The 14,963-nt window shown below is 42.6% G+C and overlaps 1 protein-coding gene across 3 annotated transcripts in view; it reads right to left on the reverse strand.

Annotated features, from left to right (window-relative positions):
* Positions 1 to 511: 511 nt before the first annotated feature.
* EFNA5 (ephrin A5) overlaps positions 512 to 14,963 on the reverse strand; it is a 277,462-nt gene continuing 263,010 nt past the window's right edge. For 2 of the 3 annotated variants that reach the window (XM_037138620.2, XM_053665322.1), the window contains exons 4-6: positions 9,522 to 9,587; positions 9,048 to 9,128; positions 512 to 3,958 (exon numbers count right to left, since the gene is read on the reverse strand). In XM_037138620.2, the coding sequence (XP_036994515.1) occupies positions 3,837 to 3,958; positions 9,048 to 9,128; positions 9,522 to 9,587 (269 nt within the window). In that variant the 3' untranslated portion in view covers positions 512 to 3,836. The remainder of the gene's footprint in view (positions 3,959 to 9,047; positions 9,129 to 9,521; positions 9,588 to 14,963) is intronic. The other variant, XM_037138621.2, reaches the window with a different exon arrangement.

Here is a 14,963-nt window from a genome sequence, read left to right on the forward strand (position 1 = left end):
GAGGGAAAATAAAACGTGGGAGGAAGGAGAGGGACAAAAAAATAAACACAAGAAATAAAAGGGGGTTTGTAGGCAAACGGGGTGTTGGTGGAGGTGGTTCTCAAAAGAAACTAGTGACCACAGCTCTGAGAGCAATGAATGGAAAGGAGGAGTTTAAACCGTTTTTTCTAGTTTGGGAAAAACTCATAAAAATGGCTGCTGCCGTTGCTAAGGCACCAGAGACGAGCATAGTTCCTGGAAATCCACAGGTACTGTGTAACCCTTCCTTGCACAGCAACAGAGGGAAACGCCCCCCCCCCCCCCTAACCTTCCTCCAGGAACTGTTGGCCCTCTTTTCCATAGCTGGGCTGTGTGATACTCGTCATTTTTCCTGGGGCAAAGTGAAGCTGTGGAAACCACCATGAAGAAAATGGAACCAAAGTACAGAACTGTTTCTAACTTCCCTAAACCTTTTCAAACCAACAGGCTGGGATGAGGGGAAAAGAAACCCCACATGGGGCTCCAACCAACATCAGAACGTGAAAACACTGAGAACACAGTAGTGATCAAAAAGCCATGGTGTCCCGGGTCCCAAGACGGTGGAGCCTCACGTTTGGGAGTGCGATGACCACAGGCACCTCTTGTACGGAGCAGCGTCTCGGCCATTTGTGACTCTTCTCAAGCAAGTATACACATTGGATGTTTCAAAGCCTCAATGCATGTTTTGTATCCTGAAAGACTATTGTTCTCACTTACAAAAGACATAAGAATCAAATTAATACTTTATTATCAAACACTATATACAACAGAGGTTGCTAATAATACAGAATTTAAAGAACGCAGTTTTTTTTAATGTTTTACTTTTCTTTCCTTTGCCACCCAAGAAAGTACAGTACAAAACAATAGTCTAAACTAACACGGACTGTTAACTGGTCTATTAAAGGATACACGGTATCCACTAAACAGACAGATCCTTATTTCCCTGCTTCGTGTTGCAAAGCCCTAGGCAACCAGGGCCAAAGGTCGCTGGGGTTTGACGAACAGGCTGAGAGGCAGCTAAGGCTGTCCTTCAGACTTTTGAATTGTTTTTGAAATTAAAAGCTGCTACAAAGTTGCATCGACATCCTGCTAAGCCCCCAGAGGGTTGTAATGACACCACAAAAGGCCACCAGCACTTTTTGGACAAGGTGAAAACTGTCTGACACCAATCATCCTGAAAACTCAGCAGCAAGCATTACCTACAATTACATCACTTATAGGTAGAAAAGCACACAGTCTACTGGTGTGGATAGTCTTGCTACTTTTATCTTATTTTACTTAATTTGTAGCGGCACAATGGTGAAGTAAAGGGGTCTAATTTCACTGTGAAAAATGAAAGAGTTGGCGGAGAGGGCCACGAGTTATTATTTCATCATTTGTTAGAGACAAATGCTAGAAAAACCACAGAAGTCACCATTTCTAAAATGAAATTAGCACTGCTAATGTAGTAATGACTAACTGGAATCATTACAGGATCATTTGATTTCCTTGTGGTTATAGAACATGCAGTATTATTTTGGTTCCGACTATCGATCCATTTTAGAAGGTATCTCTTTCTCCTCTATCCAAATCCCACTGGGCCGACAAGCCTGTAACTATTAATAAAAAGTAGTAGTAGTGGATATTACTGAGAGTAATGAGTATATAAATAGTTAAAGGAAAAAAGAATCCAATGCTGTGAACTTTTATTTCAGCGAAATGGTGGCTGCCGTCTGTGAATGGGACCCTGCCACTCCGGAGAGGTTCCTGGTGTCCAGAGGAACACGACTGATGGTGCGGGCGAGGCTGGCAACCCTGCTCGCCGGTTCCAAGGGCACGCCGCCCCAGCAGTGACATCCACTCCACACAGATCAGGTAAGCCCAGATTACATCTCAGCATGCGTACAAACTCCCCAGGGCACAGTACCTTTACAGCTGCCTTTTGGTCACATACTTTTCCTAATTCAGAGCTGCTCACAATTCTTAACAAATTCCCATTCATGAAATCTGTCCATAATATGACCTTGGTTTGTTTGTTTTTTTTTCCTTTACACATACTTTAAAAATATGTTAACCCCCCCCCTTTGCTGGAATTCTCCCAATTTTTCATATCACACGATGATCATCGCATTTACTTCTTATTCTCTTTCAAAAGGCATGGTTTCTACTGGTCTGTCGTGCAAGAGCAAAAAAGGCAAGATTTCTTTTCCATTGGTCTGATGCTTTTCCCTGTCTAGGCTTTGGAGCTGAGAGTCCGTGGCAGCCTCACCAGTAGAAACCCCCAAGGCTTGCATTTCCTGGTAACTAACTGGAAACATCCCTTCCTGGCCACGCTGAGATCCCTCACACAGGGTCATCCTGTATTTATTCTCCTTCAGCCCCATCCCCACAATGAAACAAGATAGCCCCTGTATTTCTAAATGTATCAAGGGATACCACTTTTTCTCACAAGTTTAAATAGGACAAGCATATATACTCACTCTCAGCATAAAGTATATCTAAATAATGTATTTTCTATTCTAGTGGATTTTTAAAAAAATATTTTGTTAAAGTCTTTGGGACTCCACCTTGTTTATCTCCCACAGATAAACACATGTTCCCCAATGCTTCAGGCTGTGTCAGAAAGGGAAAGAATATAAAATCAACACTTGAATTTTTTTATTCCACACTTTGGAATTTTTATTCCAAATTTCCCTTTAGCCCTCCCAAGTAGTACTGACTGACTCTCCAGGTGACAGGGGTTTGCGTCGGAGCCCCTGTAGTCGTGGAGTGTGGAGCGAGACGTGGGTACTGGGGGGAGTCGGGGAAAGGCCACAGCACACTGGCGCTCCAGCAAAGCCAAATCCCATCTCCTCTGGCCACTGGCATCTTTTCCTTGGTTCCTGTTGTGCCCCAGAGGAGTATCCAAAGCTATTCCCTTATGCACTCGTCAACCCTGGCTTGTCAGCCTTGGGGAAGGTCACTTTATTCATAAAAATGCCTCTTTTGAGTTTCTTTAAAAAAAATAGTTGTAGCACCATGGTGATCTGTATTCAAAGGGAAAAAAAATCTGGTGTACACTGCCCAGTCACCAAAAAATTAGAGGCACTCGTACATACACACCCCCACCAAACTTGCGTTTTCTCTGCTTTCACGCTTGCTCTGTGCTAGCTTTCTGGCACCCTACCCGCCTCGTAGGAAAAAAAGGCTTCTTTTAAGGAGCACACGTTTACTGTCAAGAATGCTTTAAGACAGTCATCTAAAAAACAAAAACAAAAAGCCAGTGTCTCAACCTTTGAGAAGCCTGTTCATTTACACACTCCAAGAGGAAATGGTGTGGTATTATATCTGTTCCTAACACCTCCCCTCTGGCCTTGACATGGTGACATGATGCCCTGCATGATTGTCCCGCAGTCCAGACTGAGAAGGCATAAACATCGTCCGGGAGAGTCCAACCCTCCCGGGCCTCGCCGCCACGGGCTGCATCTGCCACTATTCTTCCTCAACCACACGCAGCTGACACAGTGCGCTGACGGAGGTGAGCTCTTAGAGGAGAGTGCACAGGAGCTGATGACCACTAGCGTCCCTACAACAATTTGGCATTTTCGTCTGGAGTCCATTTAATTTGGAAGGGGTGAGAAAAGTCAAGGGCAAGGGCTGGGGATGGGGCGAGGGAGGCGGCAACTACTTTAGCCCCCCTATGGCCCCAGGTTGTTGCTTAGAATTCAGGCTGAAAGAAAGAAAACAAAAATCTGACATTTGCCAAAAAACCAACAACAAGTCCCTTCTTAGGATGAGCAGTTAGGTGGATCTCTGGTGTTCCAAGACCCTGATGTTTTCTGTGACGAGAGGAGACTGTGCTATAATGTCAAAAGCATCGCCAGGAGGAACAGTAGGATTGCCAAAAGGCGGCTGGGTATCCTTGGTGTTTGTGCCGCGTTCTCACCGCGGGATGGCTCGGCTGACTCATGTACGGTGTCATCTGTTCGAATAGAAAGCACACATTCCAATGAGATTTCACATTCTTAATAACTCTCTTGCAGCAGCCTGCTGTTAACAGACCTCGCCACCCTCTGCAAAGTAAGGTAATGAACCTTGTGCCACCATTGACTTTCATGTCTGCATAATCACTCATTATTTACGGCGAACAAAAGAGAGGCAGACAAAATTGGACTTCCTCAGCAACAGTTTTCTGAAAAACTGAGGGGAAAAACATATGCCCACACGGTAACCCTTGGCATGTGCGCTCCCATGGCTTGCCAGAAGTTAGACGCACCTTGCACAGACCTGAGATCTCTGAATGTAATGTTTAAACCCAAGGTGCCACGGAGACGCAGGTACCACGTTTGGGGTGGGGGCAGTTACGTTGGCATATTAGTGGTTAATTGGAATGGGCTGCCCACTTTCCTCACTGAAAGCAGTGTCACAGGATTAGTGTTGAATGCCTGGTTGTTGGAAGCCCAGATGAATTTCCAAATATGAGAAATCAGAGGCCAAAACAGCAGCATTTGAGATAAACTATATGTAATGCCTACTAACCCTCAATGCACCAGTGCCTGCTGGTTTGCTTACAATTAGGCATCAATTATGGTGCTATTTCCATTACAAACCCTGTATCCCCAGGATTAAATTACTTGAACTTAACTATTTTTATTTTTTATCAGGCTGAAGCTTGGCACATAAATTATCAGCGTGGATGCAAATTTCCCTCTAAATAAAATGGATTAAGTGAGGTAAGCTTCTTTTATTTAGCTATAAAGTGTTCTGTGAGGCCGCCTCTGACTTTGGATAGCCTTCCTGATCTGCATGATTAACAGGCTGAACTTCAAAACAGGAACTTTGCGGCAATTAGTATCCAAAGATAGATTGGGGTTTGCCTCTGAGCCATGCTATGCTCTTGTACTGGTATCTTCTTCCTTGCACCTGGCCGACCTTATCGCTGAACTGCACGTTCTTGGGGCCAACAGTGGGGTTCTGTGGCAGATTGTATTTCAGCTTTAGGGGCCCTTCCAGTAGGAGCTCTGCCTTCGTCATCTTGCCTTCGCTCACTAGTCAGAATGGTGACAGGTGAGACCCCAGTGGTGGTTCTTAATTTTGTAGAACTCAGAGGACAGTCCCTAAATACCCGTGAATGACCTACCTCACACCTTTAATGGATTAACTATCTGTTTTTTAAAATTCACTTATATTTTCAGAACACTCAACATGTCACAACAAGGATGCTTTTTCTTCACTGGGTGGAGACACGCCCTCTATTATTTGTCCTAAAGTGACCGCTTTTCGCCCTCTGCTTCAGCTTTGCTCAGAGGCCGCTTCCGTCCATCACGTTCATGCCAACGTGAACTAAGAAATGTGTTTTCTCAGCTTTGAGTCTTCTGCCCTGGAGGTTCTTATGTCAGCCTGTCCTCGCATAGCGGTGTCCCTATGCTCTCCTGGCTCCCTGCCCCTCAGCAAACCTGCATCGAGGGGCTATTACCTTAGAAGACAAGAAACGGTTAGAAAGCAAGAATGGAAGGTTAAATGGATGCAGAGGAAAATATAAAGCCCCACACAGTTTAGCCAAATAATTGTGGACTCTTTTCTATGCTCTTTCTCACCCTTGCAGAGGTATTAAGTCTGTACTTAACAGGAGGTACATGTAAATGCCCTTAATAGCCCTGAAATTAAAATTCAAATCATTTCTTAAGAGCGCCAATATAGAGTCAATCAGAACAATAGAGTACGGCAGGCTTAATTGCAAAAGAACCATAAATCCTGAGGATTGCCGAGTTCACTTTGAAATACCACTTATTTTATATACCTGAAATTACATCAGCTATCGGATCCTTCTCCACCTGATTTTTACTAAGCTATTACCCTGTCCTCAAGGTTGGAAGCGCACTGCTAAAAGCTACCCAAGGAACACCCTGAGTACTCAGTGTGAGCTCGAAGGAACCAGCCCTGCCTGTCCCTGCAGGGCGCTCAGTGAGGGCTGTCTACTGCTCCGTGCTTGCAGCAGAAGACAGGGTGGACGAACCTACAGGACATCGAGGAGGAAGCGTTTGTTTTTCATGTAAGTGAAACATGAGGCTAAATGTGCTTTTCAGTTCTCAATAATGAACCATCTTTAGAATCAGCTCCTTTCTAAGCAATCAACCAGTAAGTACCATCTTGCCGTCAAAGAAGAAAATCTGTCCCATTAGGGCATCACGGTTCTTCTGTTCTCCCTGCGACATGCTGGTGCGGGCTCCGGATTCTACAAAGCATGCTTTGATTAAAACAGAGCCTCACTGTTGAGAGACTCTATGGCCCCGAGAAGCAAACTGAGAAACATGCTGCCATTTGAATAAATCCGGACAATCTCAGAATTCTAAGAGGGAATTCATAAGCAAAATCTATCCCAATGGAAATTATACTTAAACAAGAGAACGTCTAACAATCAAGGTGACTTGGGAGAAGAAAATACTCTTCTTCAGAGGCCAAATCAAGTCTTCCCTCCTGGCTACAGGGTTCCACATGTGAGGGTTTCAGCAGTTAACTGCGGGGACAGTAGCAACACTTTGGAGCACATTATGCAGCATACGTCTGCCCTGAGATCATCCTGTGTCCCTGATGATAGGAAACTGGCAGGCAGAGTGTGCAAGCAAACATCAAAGACAAACACATTCCAAAGACAGGTGAATTAGTACACATTGCTGAGAACATGCAGTAGAAACCTTTCCGGCTTGACGGATTTATAAAGTCTGGGCTTACAAATCTGACCGCATTTTCGAAGGAATAAGGTGAAGTACTCGGATTTGCTACTGCATTTACATGGCCAGGGATGGCAGGGCAACCTTGTCTGTCTTGTTCAGTGAAGATGCTCACCAGAAAGCCCCTAAGCACAGTCAGGGCTGCCTCCAGGAGCTTTTTCTGTGTGAATACCTATGCAGGTCCACCTGTGTGTCTACTCCTCCCCACGCTGACTCCAAACTTCCATCAGTTACCTGGGCACAGACTGGGGGGCTATGGAGGACTTGTAAATGCCCAGTAAAAAAGAGTCTTTCCTCAAATGCCCAGTAAAAAAGAGTCTTTCCTCAAAGACACAGTGAGAGATGCTCACGTATGAATGCATCTCAGGATGTTGCATTTTATCATTAGTTGAAGTCAAAGGTATTCTGTTGCCAGAATAGTCCTCAGTATGCTTCTTCAGTAGCAGAGAAAAACATACTATCTGTTAGGCTTTTAAACAGCTTCTTGCTTTCTTGACAGGTAATGGAATTTACCTGGAAAAGAGATTATTGGAAAGATATGCCTATATTCTGTAACAGCTTGCATCAGAAAATCATACTCAGGGTAACTCACGTTTAGAATATGCCTAACTTTGCCGGTCCTTTTATACATGACATTGACAAAGCCACGAGAGACAAGTGCTTTTTATGAACTTCTCTACAAACAGGTAAGAGAACCCTACTGCTATATTAACGTTGGAATGGGAGTTGAGAGACATAATATCTGCATATTAAACCTGCATCTCTCTCCAACTAGCTGTGTGACCTGAGATCAGCCAGAGGGCAAGTCTCAGTTATAAAAGGAAAAGTGCAGACTCCATGGTCCTCACAAGACATCACATCCAACTCACAGATCCCACGATGGCCTGAATCCTCGAGCTTGTGAGGAGCCTGGTACCTTGAAAAGCCACACTGATGCTTCCAGATTCCCAGGACACCTTTAAAATGCAACTTTCTAAAGCAGCTAACTGATCCCTTGGGAGCCACGAGGCCTCTGAGAGCTTATTGTACACACCTCTCATTTGTGCTCTGGGTAAGATGCCTGCCTTGGAAAAACAAGAATGCTTGGGGGGAAAAACCTAACTCCTCCTGTCAGTTACAATGTGGAAGCTATTGTATGTCCTGAGGCACCACATTTACTCAGGCTAAGTTTCCCTAAGGCTCGTTGACTGTGGGTCCCAGTAACAATGCTTGAAGAATAAACTACAGCTCACACCCTTCAGTTTCTAGGGCCATAAGAAAGAAGTCCTACTGCAAACAGATGAAAGAAAGTCTCTGTTTACATAAGGGGAGGGGGCTCCCATCTTTCTGTGGAGAGGAAATAATTTTACTTCCCTTAAGCTTTGAGATGATCACAGGAGATGGGTAAGCAAACCGGGAAAGATCTTGAGCAAATAGGGCCAGGAAAAGATCCCACAGGAAGGCAAGCAGACAGAGGGACACTCCTTGGTGAATGGTGCACGGGGGCTCCCACTCCTCACAATCGGTCTGTGGTTGCATCGAACAGCCAGACTGAATCGATAACTGAGCGGACAGTTTACAGGTTTACATTATCTACAGTATTCTACACCTTACATGCTTCAATGAGTGCTTTTCTTTTTCTTCAACCATGATGGGAGAAAGTTTGAGGACATAGAAATTGGTAATAGATAAAACCTACTTATCCTTAATACCTATTTTGCCTCGGTAATCAAAGACCACATTTGGCTGGAAAGACTAACACATTTGTGGGAGCAGCAGGTGTGTGAATTTGTGGTATTAGGAGGCAACATGATTATACTTCTCCAAATTAATTACTATTAACAATAGTGCCAATATTTGAAATAAAATAAAATACTTCAGTGATGCATGTGACTTTCTAGAGAAAACTGAATATGTTGAGTTAGTTACTATTTTATGCGACAATAGTCTTATTACTTTTATCCACAGATCTGGACATAATATAAAAAGATTATATGCATATACAATAGAAATTTTTTGTCTTATCTGAAAACAGATCCATTAATATTCACAGTGACTCACCGGCATGCTGGGAAGATATGGTAAAAAGTAGTGAGATTTTAGCATTCTGATGGGGCTCTACATTAGAATACTGCATTTTATCAAACCCAGGTCCAAAACAGAAAAGTCATTTTATCTAACATGCACTACACAAAGATACTGGAGGAATGAGATAGGATATAAGTAATATTAGCATTGCTAGCAATGAGCAAAAAGCAGAGCAACTCTAACATGCAAACATGCGGAGAGGAAGAAAGGAAAAAAAGTACTGAAGCACCAAAGAGATGCATTTGTTAAGAGAGATTCTCTAAGCATACTAACCTGCTGGTTCTAATGAATTTTCTACTTTGTCGTTAACATCGAAAACACGATCATGAACACCTATAGTTTTCATACAGCTATCTATAACAAAAATAGAGATAACAGCCAAATATGTTAGTGCAGACACCCTTAAACTCCCGCTTCTTTCTTTTTTTCTTTCTCTCTATTTTTCCTTGCATTTATGTAGAGATCGTTTTACAATCAATGGCACGTTTCCAAATGCCAATATTGTTCCCATTTGCTGTGCACATACAACAGTTTAAGAAACAACAAGTTAGCAACTGCTGTGTACTTAAAAGCATCGTGAAGAATGATGAGAAAAAATCTGATGAAAACTAAAACATGGATGTTGATATACAAAACGGATACGACACAGGATTTAACAGTAAAAAAAGTTTTACCGCTGTGAACCAGACCATACAATAGAGCATGCGCAGGGAAGCCACCCTCTGAAGCTCATTCTAGTGAACTTACTTGTTGGTCTCACAAACACTTTGAGCTTTAGACAGGACCTTCTTCCATTATCTGGGATTGCAGAGGCTGTGGACAAGACAAAAAGGGCGGAGAGAAGGGACAGAACAACGGATTACTCTTCACTTTCAAATGCAAATGACCTGCAATAAATTCTTTTTCTGAATAAGAGCAGCATACTCCAATTCTTCCCAGAAGTTAAAACAAAAACTACTTTTCAGATTGATATAGACTCTTACAGAATGGGCTACTTATCTACCCCTGTGTTCTCTTTTCAATACAATAAAGAAAGAATCATGCAAGAATGTTGGTAATCTACAGAAAATACTTCGGGTTTTATTTCAAAGGCTCTTCCATTTAACTTGATCTGTTATCAATTTTCTCTAAAATAAGAAGATAATGCTTGAGCTCTCTTGCTTTCACAGAGCCCCGCCTCCTCGGCTGCAAGGAAAGGGGCCCAGCAGAGCCCAAGGTGAAAGTGCTGGCAGAAACCAATACCAGATAGTTACAAGGCCAACTTAAACATGACCTATTTCTGCTGGGGAAAGTAAAGCTTTGTCTGTCCTGAAAGCCTGTCTGTCAGTGCTTTGCAGGTAATTCAATTAGAGGGTTTACTCAGAACTTGGCTCCACATTCTGTATGACTAAACCGAGCCCAGCAACTTCCATCATGCTCTTATAAGTACAATATGTTATTGAGAAAGTACTATGCAATGGTACATTTATTTTTAAAAATTTGCCACAGAGAAGGATGGAATTAATAAAGCGGGCTTACCAAAACATGACAACATGTTTCAAGTTATAAAACACTTGAGGAAGAAACTTTCTTCTCCTCTTCAAGATAATAAGACTGTAAACTCTTCTTGCATTTGAAAGATTATCTCCCCTGAGCACACACAGCGTAATATCAAAGGGATTTACAAAGGCAAGGCAGTAGGACCATTAGCGATCACATATGTTTACTAATACATTCTAGAAATGACAAAAATTACAGAAATGAGGGCTGCATACTTTCCTCCCTATGTGTTTGCTTCAAGTGGTTTCTTTGTTCAGACAGAGCAGATGACATCAATCAAAACACACATGGCTGACAGTCCGTGTGGCAATGTCCTCAGTGACAAAGGGGCGGTGGCTTTGGGGTGCCTTTGCGCTCCCTCAGGGGGCGCCCAGGAAACTAAAATGCTTATTTTGCAGGCGAGAGGATTCAAGATGCAAATTCTGAACTAAGTTTACACAGATCTCCTCATGTAATTCCAGATCCCTGTCCTGCAGGAGAATTTATAAATTCACCACCTAAAAGACACCAAGCTGGGAAGAACCCCTAGCATTGCTAGTCAACACCTGTTGAAAACTTTTAATTCTAAGATAAAAGTATATGGAAAAGATGTTCTCGGCTTTCCCCATCTCCCCTGTTCACTCTGACAAGCAGTTAAGAAGTGTTAACAGCTGGCTTTGCTGTAGGCTTTCATTAAATCAAAGTCAGAAAAACTCCCTCTACTGACATTTACAGTAACTAGTGTGTTATTTAGGGCACAATATTTGCACTCTGTGGTTTGATCCAGGAAATGGTGTCCTTCCTGTGGACCCCAAGTGCAAATGTTCATCACAGATACAGTACACATAGGTGACTCTAATTCATTAGAAGAACCATGGGTTCTTGGAGGTGGTGTGGTAAAGTGACACATGGATGTTCACACTGTCATCGTATGGATTTCTGAGCTGTGATGAACTCACCACAAACTTGATTGCCATGCGTACTGACTGACTTCCTTGACACTGCAGGGTACAACAGGCTCAAGGCAGAATCAAATGTTTAATTCGTTTAGTGGGGGAACTTCTTGGAATTAGGACAGGTCTTTGAGATTTATATGTAGGAGAACGCCTATAAATCTAGGACATAAAAATCACTGTAATAACTAAACAGCAACAAATGATAAACTGTCCAGGAAAAACTGAAGAGCATTTTCTCTTACCAGCTCTCAAAGAGGGACAGTTAGCATCAGCTACTGGATGAGTTACATTCTCTGCGAATTAAGAATATAAAATGTACTTATATGAAATAAAAAGCTCTTTCCCATCAGACTTCTCCATTAGCACCTCATCTCCTCTCATCAGAAAGGTTGTAACAATAACGTGACTGACGATGCCTTACGGTTCTGCTTGCCTATTATACTCTAATCCTTAGGAAAAAATGAGGAACAAAGAATATAAACACATCCTCTCCCACATTGATGTGTCTCTCCCTCCCTTCCCCCTCTCTAAAAATAAATAAGATCTTTAAAATAAAGAATACAAACACATAACATGAGGTCACAATGCAGATTACATTAAACCAAATACTCTACAACCTCTGAGCTGGGCATATCAAGTCAACTCTTAATCCTCAGAGCCAATCCCAGTGGGTGTGCCTTGCTAGGTCAGTAAGTTGGGCTCCTTGTTCACTGCTCCAAAAAACAAAAACAAAAAAAACCCCACAAGCATAAAACCTTTTCCCATATACCAGCAAAAAACAATATTTTTATGCAAGGCTTAAAAGAGTAGGAATGTGGCCTCATTCCATGATATGTTCAAGATATCTTAACCCCAGCCATTGGCTAGCTAATGTGGGATGCCTTTACATCACTTATAATTATAGATTATTAATTATTAGTAACATTTGAAGCTATAAGGTAATACCAAAAAGCCAAGGATTGAGCGTTAAAAACACAAACAGGAATTGGAACATGTAATATTCATACAGTAAGTTTACAAAGAAAATCCTCTGGGGATCAATTATGAGGAAAAGAATTGAAGATGGACGTGAGAGAGTAAACACTTCGAATGTGCCTGTTTTTGCCAGAAGGTATGTGATATCAATCCCTGTGAATCTAGAGACATCACTTAATAATGACCAACATTATCTTTATCTTAGTTAAGACAAAATTTAAGTCCTTATGCTGCTTTCCTTAGGAAATTATAGTGGACATTTGAAAACTAATAGTGAATAATTACTAACATGCATTATATATCACTGCAGCTTTGTCCACCCATTCAAACACTTTTAAAGCCCCTACTATGTGCCAGTTTCCCTATTAGGTGCTGTGGAGGCAAAGATGTTGCTTCCTGTCTTCGAATTGTGCTTATTCCAGCCAGGGATGCAGATATGAACCACAGTCCCGGACACCAGGAGGGATCCGTGTGGGAACTAACTGATGTTGGCCTGTACTGCCAGCACAGCTGTGGGCAGGGAGTTAGCTTCATCTGGGAATGCAGGGGCATCCTACACATGCTTATCAGAGGGAACCTAATTCGGGTACTGCAGGTCCTCCGGAAGCTAACCAACAGCAACCAGTAGAATGAAAACGATTTGTCCCCAAGTTCCCAAATTGGAGACTTAGCAACCAAGATGAGGGGAGGAAAACCCAGGCCTGAACTCTTCCTATAAAGCTATATGGGTTTTGCTAATAGAATTTGTCACATTAAAATGAGAAATTCAACTCATATCTTAAATATCTGTCACATAATCCAAAATCATATCCTTTACTCAGTTTACTGCTGAAAATGCACACTTGGAGTCAGGAAGTTGGGAATAGGGGGATGGGGACCACTAAAACCAGCACAGCCTCCCACGCCACAATCTTAATAGCAACTTCATAAATCAAACCAGAGGGTCCTTTCCCCCTAATGGTCTGCAAAGTACCAATCAAAAACTTACAACACATAATGAAATATTACCTAGGGGCCCTCTGGTTCTCTGCGTTTGGAGTATCATGCTAATAAGGCCACAAGGGCTTCTTATCTTCACTCTGTTCCTGACCTCAGACAGGGCACTACCTTCAGCCATTCCTGAAAACCTGTTTCCTGGGTCTCCTGGGGCCCAGGTGAGCCCTGCTTAGCACTTATCAGCCAATTTGATACGTAAAGAGGATCGCATTCAATGCCCACAAATCAGTGCCCCCAAAAGCTGTATTTGGCATTGAAAATACATGTGATATTGATGTCACAATTCTCTAAAGGCCTCCCAGTCTGATGCAGGAAAGAGAATGCTGGCATCATGCTGTGGTAGGCAACTTCTGACCTGGCTCCAATAACTCCTGTCTCTCTCTGCTGCCTTTGTGCGTTCCCTTCCCCAGGCAGTGGGCCGGACCTAGTTTCCTGCTTTTCTAATAAGAGAATATAACAAAAATGATGGAATATCTCTTCTGTGATTATGTTGCAAAAGACTGTGACTCCCTTGCTGCTAGCACTCTCTCTCTTGCTTCTGGAGCAAAGTGCCACACTGTTAAAATTCTCTATGGAGAGGCCTGTGTGGCAAGGCACTGATGCCTTAGTTCAAAACCCCACAAGGAAATGAGTCTGATCATGTGCGTGTGCTAGACTGAGACTATTTCTCAGCTGAGTCGTGAACTGACTCTCGTCGCCCGGTGAGAGACGCAGACCCAGAGGACCCAGCCAAATCGCCGCCCCTGGATTCCTCACCCATAGAAACTGAAAAAAATAAATGTCCTAGCCACAGACTGGGGGGTCATTTGTTTCTCAAGAGCTAACTGATTCCGTGCAATCAAAGGCTTCCCATGGCTGACTTGAGACCTGAGGACTAAGACACTGGCGTGCACTCTGCTGAGGGCCCGCCTGGCCCTTGCTTCCACCCAGCACCTCCTTCCTCATTCTGCTCCCTGGATAAACAACTGGGTCCATTACCATTGTAGTTTACCTCTCGAGCTACTGTTACAAGTTCACTTAAAATAGGCCTTGCAGAGCGGTAATTATAAACTGCTGTAGAAGAAACACTACAAGACGTATCTATTTGTTTTCACTGGGCATTTAAAAACTGGTTTTAATTTTCTGTCCCATGTCACTCAGTTTGTTTTTGCTAATGTTGCCAACCTGTGCTGTTCCTTGCAATTAGCATGATGGCTCGCTTTAACTCCAAATTGCTAGGTAAACCTAAAGGATCTTGGACTCAAAATGTAAACTTAAATCATAAGAGAAAATGCCTTTTCTCAAATGTGAGAAGTAGACTGTAAAGGTGAGCTTTAAAATACCTGAAATAAAAGAGCCCAAATAAGTTAAAACAACTCTTCATATCGAAAATCTCCTATCAGTTATCTTTTACACAGGCTATCAAATTAAGTACAAATGTATGAGATTTCAAGCAACTCAAAAGTAATTAAGGTAACAATCTTCAAGAAGAACTAGAAGTTTATCAGGAAGGGGATAGATGAGACTCTTGTATTATATATTTTTACATTTTTAAGCCCAGAACTGTACTCATTAGGCAACTTTAATCTCTGCCTAACCTTATTCCTCCTCAAATCTTAATTCCAAAAGTCCAAATCCTCTTCCTTTTCTGTGACCCTTGTCAGCTTCAGTACTTCGAGAATTTTTATTTTTAAGAATAATCAGACTTCCGCCAAGATGGAGGTATAGGTGGATGTGCCGTGCCTTCTCACACAACCAAGTTTAG

This window comes from Artibeus jamaicensis, unplaced genomic scaffold (genome assembly GCF_021234435.1).
Source record: "Artibeus jamaicensis isolate MK-2021 breed Jamaican fruit bat unplaced genomic scaffold, CSHL_Jam_final contig_402, whole genome shotgun sequence".
In the NCBI taxonomy this organism is placed as follows: Eukaryota; Metazoa; Chordata; class Mammalia; order Chiroptera; family Phyllostomidae; genus Artibeus; species Artibeus jamaicensis.